Genomic DNA, 17,769 nt, shown 5'->3' with positions numbered 1-17,769 from the left:
TGTGTCCCAACACAGGCTGTCAGTGTGACTCGTAGTGCTGGCTGAGGGGTGAAGAAGAATAACGAATTCTAGCGCAGCACGGGACAAAGGTCCACTCATAATGATCCGTTACACGGCCACTCCATTGCCGGACGGAGAGCCAGGACAATAATTTACAGATGGATCCGGAAGGTCGACGCCACCAATCTAGCTTATGACTCCTAGCGCCGGAAATTTTGCAAATAAAGCATTTTTCCAGTACTCTGCTGATGAGTATCGGTGCAACCTCCGCCAGTTTTTACTTCCATACCAGTCTCATTTCCATCACCTCTCACTAGTTTTATCGGGCGATAGTTGATCGAAACGGCATCTCCAAGGAGCAGTGCTGACCCTTTTTTGCCTGGAGCAGAACATAAGTGCGGCCAAATTCGTACTGGCTCGTGGAGACTGCGGATAGACCATGGGTATATGCGTCCTATAATCTCGCGCCGAGTTGACATGATTCCACGTAGTTAGAAGACATAACAAAGTTGCTAAGTTCATGGCTAAGCGCCCTAATGGGATCCAGGGAAAGGTGGCACCGGATCGGTAGCGTAGTCGCCGAGTTCCGGCAATCAACATTTGACCATGTAACTAGCCATTGGGTGAACGGCCCTTTGATTCAGACGAAAGCGAGAGAATAGTGCGGACAAGGGCTGCGTTGAGAGTACAGGCCTCCAAAATCGCGCATATAGTTCTTACTGGGATCCGGCGGAGGCTTTGCGGAGTTTGAAGTATGTTGCGGAGTTTGATGTGTTTGACATGTTATTGCGGAGTTGGCAACATGATGGACCATGCGAAGGTTTGTAGTGGCCCCTATCACCGTCTTTGTTAACAGAAGTGGCGGGAACCGGATGCGCCGTTGTAGGGCTGGTTCTAGGAAGTGTAAGAAAGGGAGTGTGAAACTCATAAATAGAGCTTATTTCCCTTTGAGATGTGCATGGTTTGTTCATAGCCTTGTACCCTAACTATATATCTCCTTGAGTGTCAACTTTCAGACTCCAGAGTCTCTATTCGAGTTCCTCAGCCTCAGCCTGTTAAAACAACCATGTCTTCTACTATCACCTTGCCACCAGGCTTCGCCTTCACCCAGACAGTTCACAATGCTCCCTATCATGCCATCGCGCCGTCGCGGCCCGAGCTCTCGCAGGCAGGGAAGACTGTGCTCATCACGGGCGGCCACACGGGCATAGGTTATGCTATCGCGCGGGCTTTCGCCCAGGCCAGCGCAAAAAGGCTTATCATCGTCGGCCGGCGGGACAACTTGGTTGCCTCCGCCGCAACACGCCTCGCATCCGAGTTTCCCTCCACTCAGACCGTAGGGCTCAGATGCGACATTGCCGACGCCGAGTCCGTCGATAGGCTGTGGAATGGCCTAGCAAACGACAATACTTTTGTCGACGTCGTGGTGCTTAACGCAGCCAAGCTCTCAGCGCAGCCTATTCTCGACCTAGGCAGGGACAAGGTGTGGGAAGAGTACATTATCAATGTACGGACGCACCTTGACTTTACCGAACGGTTGTACAAGCAGCCAGGTGCTAAAGTCCGCCAAAAAGTGAGCGCAGACCATTGTATACTTTCAGGTGACTTGATGCTGACGAGGGCGGGCAAGGCACTTATCAATTTGGCTTCTCTTGCAATCCACGAGAGTAAACTCACCGGCCAGTACCCAAGCTACGCAGCCACTAAGAGTGCGGGGACAATGCTAGTGCAGCAGATCGCTAAGGACATCCCTCCGGAAGAGCTCCAGATAGTTAGCTACCATCCCGGCGGTGTCTTCACAGAACTGGCGGAACTCGCGGGTTTCGAGAAGGATGACCCTCGATGGGACGATGGTTAGTAGCATGCGCCACTTTGAAGATCTGCTGAAGGTATGCAGAGAACGCTGACGCCGATGCAGAGAATTTACCAGGGCAGTTTGCTGTGTGGGCTGCGTCTCCCGAGGCAAGGTTCTTGCATGGGAGGTTTGTATGGGCAAAGTGGGATGTGACAGAACTGCTCAACGGGCCACTAAGAAAGCGTATTGATGAGGATGACTGCTTTCTCAAAGTGGGTGTAGTGGGGATCGAAGAATGGGAGCAGTCACAGAGGTCTCTTAGAGTCGAAGCATATATGCACCATGATGGATGAGCTCTATAAGGCTAGATTGTGCTTTATGTCATTAGAAATTGAAATCAGAATCGTGTCATTCCATTGCAGATCAGGGACGTATTTCCTGTCCAATGTCAATCTTCCTTATGAAGGTGCCGGTTTGACCTGCCTGCTTTTGTTGTAGATTGTGCGAAGAGGATATCTTTAAGTAGTAGATCCCCATACTCAACTCTCTCAGATCCAAATCGAGCTGCACCTGGCCTGTTGATAGTAAGAGCATCCACTTACAAGTCAGGGGAGAGACACATTTGATCTAACAAATTACGGCAAATGATTATCTCAATTAGAACTTCTGTAGGTAAGTACGATAGGTCAGCACTGATCTGTGGCATACTTTCATGAAGCTGGTGAGAAACGAAGATGATCATATGAATGGCTACTAGCTAGAGAACTGACGAAAGGAAGCTATCTAAACCCTCGGTCCCGCGAACGGCGCAAGGGTCGCAATACCCCAGACCATACTGGCTCACAGGAACGCGCTAGCACCTTCTCCACCTTCCCAAGCTAACTAACAGTCCCATATTTCGGTCAACACAAACTGTCATTGCTCAGGAGCCTTAATCATTCCTGTACTTAGACCGGGCCGAATGACATGATTGAGAAATACGCGCTCTTAGGATATAGTTTCATACATAATACAAAGGCCGATATCAACTGCAATGCACTTCTTTTTCCTTACTCTTACCCTTTTATTTGCAATGAATGGTCTTCGGTTCCAAATGGCCAAGGGTTACCTGACATGTGAATCGGGTTTTGTTGTCTGCTGTGTTTAATCTGGTTACCTAGCAGAAATTTCAACGTTGTTCAGCCATCATCCAATCAGCGGCGACAATCCTGCTTCCAAGGTAGGGTTAGCGTGTCTTCCAGGGGTATGGCTCTCTGCTAGGTTAATGCTAGCCTTTGCTTAGCAGGCGTAATAGCCAATCCTTTTGAGGTGGGGTGGGTTAAGTAGCAGAAAGCGTAGCAGCAAGGCGTAGCATTTTCTCCAGGTTGCATTTTCAATCTTTAACTATTTCAGTTTAGGTGCATATTGAAAGGGTATTTAATCTATCTCTGTCTGCCTATTTATAATGAAAATCTAGTATTCGCTCGATGAAATATCCTCTCCCACAGATTTGTCCAGTCATTTCCAACGGCTGCATCCACCCAGGCAAAGGATTGAAGGAATGCCAAAAGCGTGGGCACAGAGTCGACCGCCGCTTCCTCCCGAGCCATTGAGACCATATATGAGACCAGACCCCCGAATTCAGGGGTGTTCTCGCCTAGCACACTAAGTATTACAGCCAGGCACCAAACAAGCACCGGCTGTGAGACATTGCGCGCACGGCACCATTCAATTCGCGGTACAAGGGCACTGAGGATAGATTGCGCCGGCGCCCGAAAATGGGGGATCGGGAATGTAACGTGCAATGCGTACAGCAGGGCGCTGAGACGGCAGGTGTGGTATATCTGCTGAGAGAGCAAAAGCGATAGCTTATGTTGCTCGGATTCTGTATCCGTGGTCTGATGAGAATCCGGCAGTTCGAAGATGAGCTCGCAGGGTCCGCTCTCGTCTGGTAGAGAGAGTAGGCGATGGTGGACGAGGTTCCTGCTGTCGCCTAATAGATCTAGAACCACGTCGTCGCATTTAGTGCGTGCGTAGTGTTGGACGACGGCGGAGTATTCGCCTAGATGGATGAAGACCGCAGCTATATCCTGCTTCACTGGCGGCCAGATGGAAGAGAGTACCTGAAATCCGAAGCCTGGAGAGAGAAGGATTGAACGAGTATCATGGTATCCGTGTGGTTGGAACAGCAGCCCGGGACGCTCCAGAGCCAACGGCCTCCCTGCAACAGTCATCATCGGATAGATTGGCTTGCGGATAACCCGGAAAGCGCCGAAAAGGTCAGACAGACTGAGCAGCCAAATCAGCCGAGCAGTCGCGATTTTTTCAATTCCACCCGATCGTTGAATTATCTCCTGCATTGTGTTCCAATGTAACGGATGATATATCCCACCGCCATAAACATCTAATGCCTGCAGGCGGCTGAAAGGAGGAGTAAACAAGCTACGATCGCGAGCCATTTTCCCCTTATGAAGTTCATGTACTGCCAGGTACAGTATACACATTATGACTCCGTCAAGGCGGGTTGTTGGAGATGTGAGTTCAGATAGTTTAGCAACCTGCATGCGCAATGTCCGAAGGGCCAGCCCTCTGATCTCCATCCGTTCCTTGGAGTCTAATATGGGATCTTCCGCGCCATACGTGATGCGGAGCACATCCCGGTGGCACGATGCTGCGTATAAGACAGCATATAATTGCATCCTGTCCTCCATCGGAAAAGCCCATGACCGATACCCATTTCCAGTGTAGTCCACGGGCCGAAAATGCGGCCAGATTGTAGTCGCGGCAAAATCCAGCAGCTCGGTTGCTTTGAGCTTAGCGGCAGTAGCATCCATGGGTAGAAATGGATTCGAGCGATATGCGCCGAGCAATGTAGGGTTGGGATAACTCCGCAGCTGGCCGTGGGACCCATCTGGAGACGGTTGCTGGAGCCGTCCGCACGTCAAGCAACAATTCAATTGGGCCGGAAGGAGCCGAGGCCGTTGGTCGGTGTTCCTGGGATCATTGATCAATACGGGGAGCCGAGAGCCGTCAACCGTCAGCAAATCAGGATATAGTTTCTTCAAACCCTCGCCGGCTGCTGTCGAGCGGCATGTGCATTGGTCGATGCTCTTGTCTTCCCGCCTTGAAGCTAACATTGAATCCAACTTGTTCGCCGCATCCTGCCATCTTTGCGATCGTTTCTGGGCGAGCGCCTGTCTCACGAGAGTTGACCGCAGACGGCTGGCTTCCTTCTTGAGGACGGGGCCCCCGACGAATACGAACTGTTGTTGGGAGGCATCTGCTGACTGCTGAATCATCGCTACGGATGTAGCGTTTTGTAGATACGGCTGGTTTCACGCGGGTCCTGACGGGATGAGTAAGGCTGACCTCAGACGCGAAAGAATGCGGATCAGATCAGCGGAATGTGCGGCTATCCAGAGTTTGTTAGTGGTCTTGGCAATTAACCAAACTCGCCAGTTAACTGGTTTCCAATACGGAGTTACCAAGGCCATCTATGTGTGTCCGGACATTCAAGACCTAATCTGCCTGTTACGATCCAGCTGGACAAATGGGACCTGCACAATTCTAAACAACTGTATCCCTCTCTGCTCAGATCTGGCTAACCACTACACCTACTATTAAATCATCCGCATACTGATTAAAAGAGTTACTGGAAGAGCTTCACTAATGAAGTAGTGGAATATTACGCAACCTTGATACCAAATGATAATTACAACTATTCAACAAGTCCAGAAATAGAATAAAGAATCTGAGAAGTGATTACTTAAGGGAAATCTTCACAACTGATATGCTTTGATAAGTGGGTATGGCTTTCTACCTAGACGCATCGACTAGACGATGCCTCCGTGGGTCAATCTCTTTTCTCGCCTCCAGCTTAATGATACTTGACTAGACTCAATGCTTAGATTGTTATCTCTCTTGATTGCAGAATTCAATTGTTAACCAAGATAAATAATACAAGCAGGAGGAAACGTGTTTGGTTTAGATGACGTAATCATAATGAAGCGGTGCAGCATCTTTTTGTTTTTGTTTCTTTTCCTCTTGTCTTTCCCTTTCCTTTCCGTAGAAACCATCCAACGTCGATTTTGCATCAAATGTCAGACTAATAAGCTCGCATGACACCGAAATAGCCAAATAAGGTTCGGGTCCTACGGCTTGTTGCTACAACGGACCCCTCAATCATTTCAACAATCACAATAAAGAATATGAAGCGCAAATCTGCTCCAAACTTATCCGATACAGGGGCAAAAAGGCCTCCCAGACAAGATCCAGTGTCCTGCGAATCTTGCCGGCGGAAGAAGCTCAAATGCAATCGTCAGCGACCATGCAGCAGCTGTGTTACCCGAAGGCTGTCCTGCAGCTATGGTATATCGCTGGACAGGATCGAACCTGCGATAGACGAAGTAGGAAATGCAAGCCACACTAACACTGCTCCATCAATTCAAGGTATTGAAGGCCAGTCGAACGAGGCTGGCGCCATTACTGCTCCTTCTATCACGAATCCTCGACCAACGCGAACGAGTAATGAATCGATCAAAACAGCGGACTGGCTAGAAAACATCGTCATGTCAGATCGAGTTCCAACTGTAGTTTCAAGGCATCTGCAGGACGAAGTGAGCCAGTTTGAAGCCGCTCATGGCCCACTCAGGGACAATGGAGATTCACGCCTCGGTGAAGTGGTCCCAGATTTCTTTCGGCATCGGTTGGCATCGAGTGAAAATCCCATGACGGTCGATTTTGTGTTTTTCCTTCCAAAGATGTCGGAAACAATGGCATTGTTCAGATACTATTGCCAATACATCGATTATCTGTATCATGTCATCATTCCGTCGCGTGTCGAAGATCAAATCAATTGCATCTACCACTGCATCGACAAAGGCTTACCGGTCAATTTAGCCCACTTACCGCTATTGTTCAGCATCTTGGCCAGCTCTGTTTATTTCCAGTATTCCAATGGTCTGTCTACCTTTGCAGAGAGATGTAGCCGCGAATTCATTTTCTTAGCCGGTGCCGCATTGATAAGGAGCAATTACATTGCATGTCCTACCCTTGAGGGACTACAGGCGTCGCTCATTGTCATGCACTATCTGCCTAATCCAAGTTTCCACTCATCGGTCTGCTCACTGTTTCTACACGCGACGATCATTGGTCAGGCAAAAAGTCTCATGTTGCATTGCATTGACTCGTCCCGCTGCCGTGAAGAAAGGGAAGCGAATGGATTCGACGCACTTGAGCTTGAACTAAAGAGACGACTTTGGTGGGATATAGCGAGTTTTGATTGGTACGCTTTTGCCATGCGATGGGATGGAATCAGGCTAATTCTTTCTGCAGGCTGTTAGGTTTCTTGAGCGGTCCCCAGGAGTGGACATATTTGATTAACCCCCGGCTCATGAATGTCCGAGAACCATTGAATATCGATGATGAAGACATCCAGGGCAGAGCAGCCGCCACACCATCGCCAATGTCAGAGCCAACGCAGATGTCCTACACTCTTCAGCGACTTAACCTGGCAGTCGTATGTCGCGAAATAGTGGACATGACGGCCTACGAACACATGCATGGAATCGACGTAGGCTACGACAAAATTCTCGAATTGGACCGCAAGCTACGTCAAGCATACAACAATCTTCCGGAATTCTATCGGCTCGATAATGTCTCCAGGCGTCGGTTCGCACCCCTCTATCGTAGCCAGCCGACAATTGCATGGCAGAGGTGTCTTTTGCAGCAAGCTTATCATTCGCGTTTCTGCCGGCTGCACCGTCTGTACTTTATCCGGGGAGCGCGAGAGCCCGCGTATTCGTATTCACATGTAATCTGCCTTCAGTCTGCGCGTAAAGTGCTGGAGATCAAGAGAATCATGGACGAGGACGAACCAAAGTTCATGCCGCCAACATCCGCTGTCTGGTCTGTGATGCATCACGTCTTCATGGCTGCAGTGATTCTTTTGATGGATGTGTGCTTCAACTGGGATGACCTTCTGGCTGATAAGAGGAAGCAAGAGGTGCTTGATGCGTGTCGTATGCTCACCAGGGCTCAACGAACATCGTCCTTGGTTAGCCAGGGTATTCAGGCCATGATGGACGTGCTGCAAAAGCACTGGAAAAGTGGCAAGCACTCCACCGATGGACAGCCTTCGAATTTACCATCATCGCCTGCCTTGGCTGCTACCGCTGTTGCAGAGCCAGCGCAAATCGTTTCTTATCAAAACTCGGCAAACGCGATTGATAAGAAAGATGATTCGTCCGCAGACCCTAGTTTTGGCATTGATCAAAATGAGAGTCAAGAGCGGCCACTCGAAGATATATGGACGGAGATGCTTGACAGTGGCGGGGACTTGAATTTTGGTACACCAGACTGGACGGACTTGTTGACCGAATTGACAAATGCCACGCTGCCGTGTAGTTGATACAGCTACCATGGATACACTTATTCTAGGAACGTGAACCATCGGATACCGTACCTGACTCCCTTTGGGGCGATGATGTATCTATTACGATCCGGTCGCCGCCATCATATCAACTCAGAAATCGCAGGAAAGACATCTCAACCGTCCAAGTTGTGAAAACGACAATAAGCGCGGTCAGAGCAGCAGAGAATGTCACAAGATTCGAACAACCTCCCCACCACCAAACGGTACATCACCACCCACAGCACCGAAGGCGAGTCGGTCTTCATCTCCCACTCTCAAATCCCAGAATACATCCCCTCGAAACCGATCAGCGACGATGGGGATATCGCTCTTCTCTACGCAACAGTATCCAATCCTGTTTCTGTGGACGACGAAACTGACGTCCAGGCTTACGATGAGTACCTCCATACCTCGCCTGGGCTGACGACTTCGCTTGGCACGGTCCTACGAACGATCGATCTGCGTCCGGGAAAGACGACTCCCATGCACCGAACGGTCAGCGTTGACTACGGAGTGGTTCTGGAGGGAGTGGTCGACTTGATCCTGGATTCTGGGCAGAGTCGGACATTGCGGCGTGGGGATGTGAGTATCCAGCGAGGAACGGCACATTCGTATAGGAACCGGAGTGATACGGAGTGGTGTCGGATGTTGTTTGTCTTCTTGCCGATGCAGAAGTTGACTATCAAGGGTCGAGATCTGGACCAGGAAGTGTATGACGAGCACTATGATCATGAGAGCGGGAATGAGGATGAATCACAAGGCGGAAATGGGAATGGAAAGAGCTCTTGAGGATGGTGTGTATCATATAATAGATTCGTTCATTGTTTATAAGCTCAAATCGACTGCACCATACATTAAGTGTCGATCATCCTATCCTACTCGACGTTGATATCCACCTTGTCCTTGTCTGCCAGCGAAAATCGTCAATTAAAGCCTTCCAGTAGGAATGACAGGGTACAAGGGACTGACAGAAAGCAACATAGTCTTTGATATTCTTCGCCTTGTCGTAGGGCTGGGCGTAGTACCACGCCACATTCGGAAATGTTTTATCTATTGCACGGAACGTCATTTTTCTAATGTATCGAAAATGATAATGATGCAAAAGGTGATACCTCCGACGGTTACCGTGTAGTATGAAGCGTCTCCCTTCCAAGAGCAATGAGTCGACAAGTCCGTTGGAGTGAAAAGCGACTTGTTCACAGCTGATGGTGGGAACTACAGTCATCACATATTAATTATAGCCTTTCAGACAAGATTTACTATTGCCAAACTTTCATCTTGATGATCAAAATTACTGACGAAGGGACTTACATAGATATTGCCTTCGACTGTCTCCCAGTTGTCGGACTCGGCGAGAACGGTCCCATCGATAGTTGCTCTGGCTCGAGGCATATTGAGATGGTTTCTGATGATTAGTGAGAAAGTCTAGAAAATCCAAGTAGAAGATATGAAGATGATGGACTGATAAAGCGATGAAACAGACCTGTATTCCCCGGAAATGAACGCAATAAAAGGAAGCAACAAGTGCGGGGAAACAACTGGAAGATGACAAATGATGATCACAAATCCAGTCAGAACAAAACAGACAGACCAAACACAATTTAGCACTCACAGTCTCTCAGACGATCTCTATTATCCATCTCTAAACCTATCTTCATAGGATGATCACTCGTTCCTACCCTTGCCAGGCGGAGGCGATGCGCTCGATCTCGGACTAAGCTCGTAGTCCGAGTCAAAGTTGAATTTCTGGTCGTAGGGCCAGTCCAAGCGCAGTTCCGGCTCGACATCATCACCCCAGACCACCTCCTGGCTGGCTTCTGGCCGCCAGTCTGCCAGGTCGAAGCCTTCCACCTTTTCGAGCATCTTGTCGAGTTGTGAGATGACCTCGTTCAAACGGCCGATACACAAGGGCTTCCTAGATCCCTCAAGAGGGTCACGACTCGAATTGTGATAGAATTTGCGATCGTCTGACAGAAACCGCAATCCTTCCACAATTCTGGATGGCTTGGTCTCCTTGTTTGGCGGGGCCTCCATCAACACTTGCATATGAATGCGTATGTGATGATCGCATTCCCTATGGCAGATGGCTTTGCCATTCTTCTCGCCCTGTTTGAGCGGCGCGATGAGCTTTGACTGTATCAAAGAACTCATATCGCGCATTACTTCGTGCCGTATCGCCAGGAGTTCATCTATTCAGTCTGTTAGTCAATATGTTCAAGGTTATGAGGGAGGCAGAAGAAGATGGAAATGGGCACTTACCGAACATGCTCTGGTCAATGAGTGTCCTAGACAAGTCGATATCGACTGCATTGCAATCGACGATTATGGACCGGGTTGCCTTCTTGAATTGCTCTTTGAGGTTGAACACCCACATAATCCCCAGAAGGTAACCTGCAAGCTCTGTACTGTTGCATTGGTCAACAAACATCCTTACGTATTGGATCCAGGGGCGAGCCAGAGTACAAACAGCTGGGAACATGTCGAACATGTGGACATACTTGGCAATCTTGTGAAGCAGCTTCACATTCAGCTCATCCGGGATCCCTTGAAACTTCAAGTGCGCAGCCTTCATGATGATCAGCATGGCATCCGGATCGAGTCTGTCAAAGGCCATCTCGGGCAGTCCGTCCGGCCGGACAGGAAGGGTCTCGAGCCATCTACCACTCAAGCCCTTGAAGTAGATCGACTGGGATTTCAAGATGGTAGTCGAGACTCGCAACTCGACAGGCCTGTTTGCATGCTTCTTGTAAAGCAAAATGAGATCGCCATCCGGGGCGATGTCATGGCGCTCTGGCCTGACCTGGTCAATCTCCATGGTGCTCATGGTGGTTCAGTAAGTCGCTAGCTGCGAAGTTCTCTCGTTGCGCAGTATGGTTGAATAAGGAATTAGGAAGGAACGAGGAATGTTTGATGAGTTCCATCTCGACGAAGTCTCTCATCTCCTTATATAGCCTTCTATATAAATAGCTTTCCTTATGTTTAAGACATCTCACTGGTCAACATCAAGCGTCTTGCGGGCAGTCCTTGCGTTGCAGACGATGACAAGGTTTGATCAGAGACACCAATGAATAAGAGACATATTTACAAAGTGATGTCTTATGCAGGTCTCTTATGCAGCCAAATTGCAAAGAATGCTGAAGTCTCATTATTCAGCCAAGTCTCTTGAGCTCTTTGTCAGTCGTTTGTTTGTTTCGAATCAGCTAAAACATCCCATTTTCATTGCTCCACTCGACCAGTGAAAGCAAGAAGTCATCATTGTAGAACATAGATTGAGATAAAGCAGATTAATCAAAGAGCCTCAGTGATCAGTCGCTAATCCCCGTCCATTGTTCTTTGAATGAGCCCTAAGGACTGCCCTTCCCCTCTGGGGAGCCTCGGTGTAATTTATAGTACTGTGATACTGTATCGTTACATATCTCCACTGCGGAAATGATCCCGCCTGACAGTCTTCGTCCCGCCATGGAGGGGTCCTCTGCCTTTTTCTTTTTAAACCTTCTCTCCTTTCGCAATCCTCGATTCTTCAGAAAGAACTCGCTGTAGACTCTCTGTGTCTCCGAGACATTCTGCCTTCGTCTCTGTCAGTCAGATACTCAACCTCCCCGCTCATTGGCTCATATCCTGCCCTCAACTTGGAACTTTGCTCGGAAGACTCGGAATTTCCTACTGGAACTTCTCTTTCAGCAGCGCAGATGGATCGCGACCAATTCAGGGCCGCTGCGCATGCGGCGATCGACGAAAGTGTGTGGTCTGCATTATGGTTTTCAATTCCGTGCTAAAAATTTCGTTTAATAGTCATCGACTACTTCGACGGTCTTCCCTCCCAGCGTGTTGTTCCGACCATTGAACCAGGCTACCTTCGCCCCTTGATTCCCGAGAATCCTCCGGAAGAACCAGAGCAATGGTCCCAGATCCAGGCAGATATTGAGACAAAAATCAAGCCGGGCTTGACTCACTGGCAATCTCCCAACTTCATGGCTTTCTTTCCGGCCGGTGTGACGTACCCCAGCATCTTGGGTGAGATGTACTCGGCTGCTTTCACCGCCCCCGCTTTCAACTGGCTCTGTTCCCCTGCATGTACCGAGTTGGAGACGATCGTAATGGATTGGATGGCCAAGGCATTGGGTCTCCCGGAATGCTTCTTGAGCAGCTCGGAAAACAAGGGAGGTGGTGTCATTCAAGTCACTGCTAGTGATGCAGTCGCGACGGTGATGATCGCTGCTCGTGAGAGGAGGGTGCGCGAACAGGCATTAGCCGAGGGTCTCAAGGACGGAACCGTCGAATATGAGGATCGAGTGATGGAGCTGAGACCGAGACTGGTGGCACTGGGTAGTAATCAGGCACATAGCAGCACCGCCAAAGGCGCACTGCTTGCTGGAACGAGGTATCGCAGCGTCACTGCGCGGCTAGAGGACAATATGGAAATGACTGGACCACGGTTACGAGAGGTACTCGAGCAGTGCGACAAGGATGGGCTCACCCCTTACTATATCACGCTTGGCATGGGTACGACCAACACTTGCGCGTTGGATCGCTTTGCGGAGATCAAGGCTGTACTGAAGGAGAAACCGCACTGGCAGCGAATCTGGGTACATATCGACGCTGCCTACGCCGGTGCTGCGCTTGTTGCGGACGAATGGCAGTATATCGCGAAGGACTTTGCGGAAGGTGTTGACAGTTTCAACATGAACATGCACAAGTGGTTGCTTGTGAACTTTGACGCAAGGTACTACCAAGGAGCTCCTTTGAACATGGGATTGCTAACATGAATAGCTGTCTATATGTACGCAATCGCTTTGACCTCACAGACGCCCTCGATATTACTCCTGCCTACTTGCGCAACCCCTACTCCGAGACTGGCCGGGTCATCGACTACCGCAACTGGTCCATTTCTCTTGGTCGGCGATTCCGCGCACTGAAGATTTGGTTTGTCATGCGCAGCTATGGGCTCAGCGGCATGAAAGCATACATTCGCAAGACCATTGGACTCGGTAACATCTTTGCCGACCTGATACGCAGCCGATCGGATCTATTCGAGATCATCACCAAACCTGCATTCTGCTTGACTGTCTTCCGAATCAAGAGCCCCAAGCTTCAACCAAATTATGAGTCCTCGGTGCCTCAGATTGACGACGCTTCAAACGCCATAACTAAGGAGGTATACGAGCTCGTCAATTCCCGGGGTGAGATTTTCATCACCTCGTCTGTCATTGCAGGTGTATACGCCATCAGGGTGGTAAGCGCCAACCCTGCAGCCGAGGAGAAGTACCTCCGGCGCGCGTTTGAGATTCTGGTTCAAACAACCGAAGAGGTGCTCCACAAGCAGCAGTAATGGCCTGACCGGGTAGTCCGTATTCGCATTACATCACGATCTAACGCCACCAGTAATGTACAACATATAGATCATATATATACAGTGGATGTGTCTAACCTTTCATGATGTTGGTTACCTTGCATAGAATGAACTCTACTCAATGACAATCATTCCGAGTTCCGACGGTCTTCCCTACTAGTGTGTCTTTTGGTATTCATTTCTGTCGGAACTCGGAACAGCTCCGAGCGCAATGCCGAGCGATCGCCGCTTCCCCGCATTGATCATTCAAAGGGCGCGATGAGACAGATTCATCAGCATTCAGGGTAACGATAATACGTACGAGTGAGTTGACACAATTACCATGTCCTTGCAGCTGCCATCGTAAGAAAACCCCCTTTGTGAAACTCAACCCTAACCGGACCTGTCGCTGATAACTGATAACACCAGACGAGTGCTAGTGACAGGAGCCACTGGCTTCATTGGGGCCCATGTGGTGGACAGCCTGTTGGCTCGAGGCATCGCCGTGCGCGGGGCCACACGGTCATTGTCCAAGGGCGAGCAGATGGTAGCTGCTCGGCCGGAACATGCCTCCAAGCTGGAGTTTGTTCAAATCGAGGATTTCTCCAAATTGGGGGTGTTTGACCATGTCATGGAAGGAGTTGACGCGGTCATTCACGTTGCCAGTGTATGTCTATCACCCTGCCAATTCTATACAGGCCCATTAACCAATCGCTAGCCATTTACCTATAATACCACAAACAACGAGCAGGAGCTCATCCTCCCCGCCATCAATGGCGTCAAATCAATCCTCGCCGCTTCCGCCAAACCAGGAAGCAGAGTCAAACGAGTGGTATTGACATCCTCGTTCGCCTCCGTCATTGACGTATCCAAGAATCCAGGGCCGGACTTCACCTACACCGGCGCCCACTGGAACCCAATCACGTATGAAGAAAGCGTCGACCCTGCCACCAGCGCCGTAATAGCATACCGAGGATCCAAGAAGTTCGCCGAGCTCGAAGCCTGGAAATTTATCGAAAGAGAGAAGCCCGCTTTCGACCTCGTCACCCTCTGTCCGCCAATGGTGTTTGGGCCGATCGTACATCCCGTGGCAGGCATTGCGCAGCTGAATGAATCCAACGCTGTTTTGTGGAGTGTCGCGGCCGGCGCTGATCCGCTGCCTGCCGCCAGAGTATCTGCCTGGGTTGACGTGAGGGATCTCGCTGAGGTGCACGTCCAGGCATTATTGAGACCGGAAGCTGGTGGGAAGAGATACGTCCCTGCGTCCGGGGAGCCGTTTTGCTACGAATATGCGGCAGATATCATCAAGGAGAAGTTCGAGTGGGCGCGGGAAACAGTGACCACGAACTATGAGGCTTGGAAGAGGCCCGGGCCAACGTACAAGCTGGACGGAGTGACAGTGACTAGAGAGCTGGGAGTGAAATACCGCAGCTTTGAGCAGACGGTCGAAGAGCTCGTTAGACAGGTGAAGGAGACGATAGCATAGTAGCCCCCACAAGCATAAATACAAGACGTCTAATTCTGTTCTCAACTATCTACAATCGCATCAACTTCCACCTCAACCATCATATCCCCATTCACAAACCCGTTCTGCACAACAATCATCGTCGCCACAGCCCCCACCCCATTGCCCTGCTGCTTCCCCAGCACCTCCCGGAACCCCTCACCGACAGCCATGCAATCCTCCGAGCGCGCAACGAACATCTTGACACGTACAATGCTGCTCGCTCCTTCGCCCCCGAGCGCTTTAACCGCCTTGACACTTTCGGTCAACGCGACGATGGTCTGCTGCTTTGCGTCGCCGGGGAATAAGATCCGGGGAGCGGAGGCGGGGGATTCAGGGTCTACGGCTGTAGTTCCGGCGACGAAGATCTGGTTGCCGTGGCGGACGGCGCGGTAGTAGCCGATTATGCCTTCGTAGGGGGAGGATGTTGCGTAGAATTGTTTCTTGCCGTCGGGAGAAGTGGTCACAGTAGAGGACATGGTGGAGGGTTGATTTAAATAGCAAAAATAATGTCGATTACCGACGTGAGAAGGATTTTCTTAGTCTTTATATATATCGTTAGGGAGTCGTGTTCGTGTTGCTGCAGAATGAGTCATAAAAAGCTGGTTTCGACCTCCACTAGCTTTGTGGCTTCGGAGCATGCCAGAACGATTGGTCGCATTCTGCATTAACTCGAGGATCATTACATGAGTCAATTATAAACATGCTAATGTAACAAGCTATAGTACATCGGGTATCCGACAACATCAATAATACAACAACCCTAGCATCAGTTCATCTCTCCAAAAACCACTCAAAAACACTCCGAAACACCTCCTTCCCCTCATCCTCAATAACATCTCCATGACACGGAATGACACGGACAAAATCCCAGGCATAAATCCTCTTCACCGACTCCGCAAACGACGCCCGATCCTGCTTCGACAACACATACCACGCAAACCGGCGATGCCCCGTCGGCGGGCTCGCCCTAGCCTGCAGCAACGGCATAAACACCCGATTCAGCAGCCCCGCTGTCGGTGACTCCTCCGAGCGCGCATACTGTTCCTCACAGGGCAGATTAAACAGCAGATCCGCCTCGATGAGTGTCCGTGACGGTTTATGGCAGAGGACGATCTCGCGGTTGCCGTGGCCGTCCATGTACTCGACCTCAAAATCCGCGTGGAACTCGTCCGAGATGCTGAGCGAGTGTTTGCCGTCCTTGGTGAAGATATGGTCGAAGGTGGGGTCCTCGCTGTAGGACGGGGAGGTTTGGCGTTTCTCGTAGAGGCCTTCTGGGGCGAGGATTTGGGCGTTGGGGAAGGCGCGCTTCCAGGTGGTGATGTGTAGGTGGTGCTCGATGTCTGGGGCGATGATATATTTGATTTTCCCGCCTTCGGAGGCAATGACGTCTTGGACTTCGGGGGTTAAGGCTACTGGGGAGATGATTGCCAGGGAGCCGGTGCGTAGTTTTACTGGGATCTGTTAGTGGTGGGATCCGTAGAGGGTATATAAGTGTGTTACCTAGTGTGCCTCGGCCTCCGAATTTCAAGAGCCCGAATCTGGAGAAGGGGACGCTGAATGTGGTGATTTCTGGAGTGACTTTGCGGATTACCATCACCTTCGATGGGTCCCCGGGAAAAAGCTTTGATGACATATTGAATTGTGGTGCGTGACAGAATGAAACAAAGCAGGATATGGATGATTTTGCTTCTGTTTGAAAGTTCTGTGGGAACCAACGTACTTATATTGCTACATCGGGATGCCGAGGTAGCTATACAAAAGTGTACAGAGAAGTATTAGCGATGGTCTAGACCCGCGGACAAACTGAAACGCTTAGCGAGTGCTGATGTCATTACTGTTGTTGATTTCCGGAATTTGTCATCTAGGAAGATACAACTGTCCACTGCCTATCACAGCACAGCATCCTCTACATTATTTTAATACTGCCCAGAATGCAATGAATATGTACATAACCACTAACATAAGTTTAATTCTAGGGTCCATTTCACATGTGCATCCTTCAGATTAGTAAAGCCAAAAAAAGAGAATAGAAAGAATGTTCTGATCTATAAATAGGTAGAAAATTTGCTGAAGATTTATTATCAAAATTATAAGAGTAGCTATAAACGTATGAATGATATAGACTCTAGCAAACTTAAAGAGGAGAGGTTTTACTTTTATCAGCAGGTACTGTATTCCATTCTTCTTGAAGCCAGTAATGAATTGCTTAGTTAGCAATCCCGAAGCAGCTCTTGCTTGCTCACTGTAATACACATGACTGGCATGGGCTCTCTAAAGTGTATATAAACTAATCCTTCTCCAGATCTATCATACAACCTTTGACTCATGAGGACGTCAGCAAGACAAGGGCTGATAATCTTCTTAGCCACTACCTCATGCTATGTTTAATGCTAATGGGTTTCCAGCTGTACTTAGAGAAAGGTGTTCTAAGGGCCATTGATAATGAATAATCAAAGGTATTTCACATTCATTTAGCACAAAAAATAAGGGCTACTTCTATAGTTAATCGTCCATCTCATTTCGCATGTGTCTTCAGTGTTACTATTTTGATCTACTCTATTTGCTTATTTCGCTTACACGGTTCTCATAGATTCAGAACACGTAGCAATCACTGAAGCTGCGACTTATCCACGAGCCACGACACTGGAAAACCAAGACCTAGCAAATTCGACACAGATATAGAAACAGTCCAAGTAGCCAGACCTGCTCATGCTCGCTGCTATACTCTGGACCAAGCATGAAGCATT

General features: G+C 49.4%; 10 protein-coding genes across 10 annotated transcripts; 5 read left to right on the top strand and 5 right to left on the bottom strand.

The window, feature by feature from the left end:
- Nucleotides 1-1,066: 1,066 nt before the first annotated feature.
- On the top strand, nt 1,067-1,858 carry ALT_2458 (SDR family NAD(P)-dependent oxidoreductase; the record flags this gene model as incomplete). Its single annotated transcript, XM_089599346.1, has 1 exon — nt 1,067-1,858. One exon carries the CDS (start codon nt 1,067-1,069, stop codon nt 1,856-1,858), a length of 792 nt encoding a protein of 263 aa, XP_089456492.1.
- A 1,376-nt stretch (nt 1,859-3,234) lies between these two features.
- On the bottom strand, nt 3,235-5,073 carry ALT_2457 (uncharacterized protein; the record flags this gene model as incomplete). The annotated part of the gene is made up of 1 exon (XM_033562875.2): nt 3,235-5,073. One exon carries the CDS (start codon nt 5,071-5,073, stop codon nt 3,235-3,237), a length of 1,839 nt encoding a protein of 612 aa, XP_033418766.2.
- A 1,269-nt stretch (nt 5,074-6,342) lies between these two features.
- On the top strand, nt 6,343-8,183 carry ALT_2456 (transcription factor domain-containing protein; the record flags this gene model as incomplete). Its single annotated transcript, XM_033562874.2, has 2 exons — nt 6,343-7,058; nt 7,109-8,183. The coding sequence occupies 2 exons, from the start codon at nt 6,343-6,345 to the stop codon at nt 8,181-8,183; spliced, it is 1,791 nt and encodes a 596-aa protein (XP_033418765.2).
- A 189-nt stretch (nt 8,184-8,372) lies between these two features.
- On the top strand, nt 8,373-8,975 carry ALT_2455 (cupin domain-containing protein; the record flags this gene model as incomplete). The annotated part of the gene is made up of 1 exon (XM_033562873.2): nt 8,373-8,975. The coding sequence occupies one exon, from the start codon at nt 8,373-8,375 to the stop codon at nt 8,973-8,975; it is 603 nt and encodes a 200-aa protein (XP_033418764.2).
- An 86-nt stretch (nt 8,976-9,061) lies between these two features.
- On the bottom strand, nt 9,062-9,578 carry ALT_2454 (DUF427 domain-containing protein; the record flags this gene model as incomplete). Its single annotated transcript, XM_033562872.2, has 4 exons — nt 9,062-9,093; nt 9,156-9,236; nt 9,299-9,401; nt 9,498-9,578. 4 exons carry the CDS (start codon nt 9,576-9,578, stop codon nt 9,062-9,064), a joined length of 297 nt encoding a protein of 98 aa, XP_033418763.1.
- A 273-nt stretch (nt 9,579-9,851) lies between these two features.
- On the bottom strand, nt 9,852-11,010 carry ALT_2453 (uncharacterized protein; the record flags this gene model as incomplete). Its single annotated transcript, XM_033562871.2, has 2 exons — nt 9,852-10,375; nt 10,446-11,010. The coding sequence occupies 2 exons, from the start codon at nt 11,008-11,010 to the stop codon at nt 9,852-9,854; spliced, it is 1,089 nt and encodes a 362-aa protein (XP_033418762.2).
- Nucleotides 11,011-11,875: 865 nt separating this feature from the next.
- On the top strand, nt 11,876-13,515 carry ALT_2452 (putative aromatic-L-amino-acid decarboxylase; the record flags this gene model as incomplete). The annotated part of the gene is made up of 3 exons (XM_033562870.2): nt 11,876-11,924; nt 11,979-12,909; nt 12,957-13,515. The coding sequence occupies 3 exons, from the start codon at nt 11,876-11,878 to the stop codon at nt 13,513-13,515; spliced, it is 1,539 nt and encodes a 512-aa protein (XP_033418761.2).
- Nucleotides 13,516-13,858: 343 nt separating this feature from the next.
- On the top strand, nt 13,859-15,001 carry ALT_2451 (SDR family oxidoreductase; the record flags this gene model as incomplete). Its single annotated transcript, XM_033562869.2, has 3 exons — nt 13,859-13,878; nt 13,945-14,182; nt 14,234-15,001. 3 exons carry the CDS (start codon nt 13,859-13,861, stop codon nt 14,999-15,001), a joined length of 1,026 nt encoding a protein of 341 aa, XP_033418760.2.
- A 41-nt stretch (nt 15,002-15,042) lies between these two features.
- On the bottom strand, nt 15,043-15,498 carry ALT_2450 (YjgH family protein; the record flags this gene model as incomplete). The annotated part of the gene is made up of 1 exon (XM_033562868.2): nt 15,043-15,498. One exon carries the CDS (start codon nt 15,496-15,498, stop codon nt 15,043-15,045), a length of 456 nt encoding a protein of 151 aa, XP_033418759.1.
- A 295-nt stretch (nt 15,499-15,793) lies between these two features.
- On the bottom strand, nt 15,794-16,655 carry ALT_2449 (uncharacterized protein; the record flags this gene model as incomplete). The annotated part of the gene is made up of 2 exons (XM_033562867.2): nt 15,794-16,473; nt 16,523-16,655. The coding sequence occupies 2 exons, from the start codon at nt 16,653-16,655 to the stop codon at nt 15,794-15,796; spliced, it is 813 nt and encodes a 270-aa protein (XP_033418758.2).
- Nucleotides 16,656-17,769: the final 1,114 nt, after the last annotated feature.

This window comes from Aspergillus lentulus, assembly GCF_001445615.1.
Source record: "Aspergillus lentulus DNA, contig: Alt04, strain: IFM 54703, whole genome shotgun sequence".
NCBI classification, from domain to species: Eukaryota; Fungi; Ascomycota; class Eurotiomycetes; order Eurotiales; family Aspergillaceae; genus Aspergillus; species Aspergillus lentulus.
This window is presented reverse-complemented; position numbering and strand designations above follow the sequence as displayed.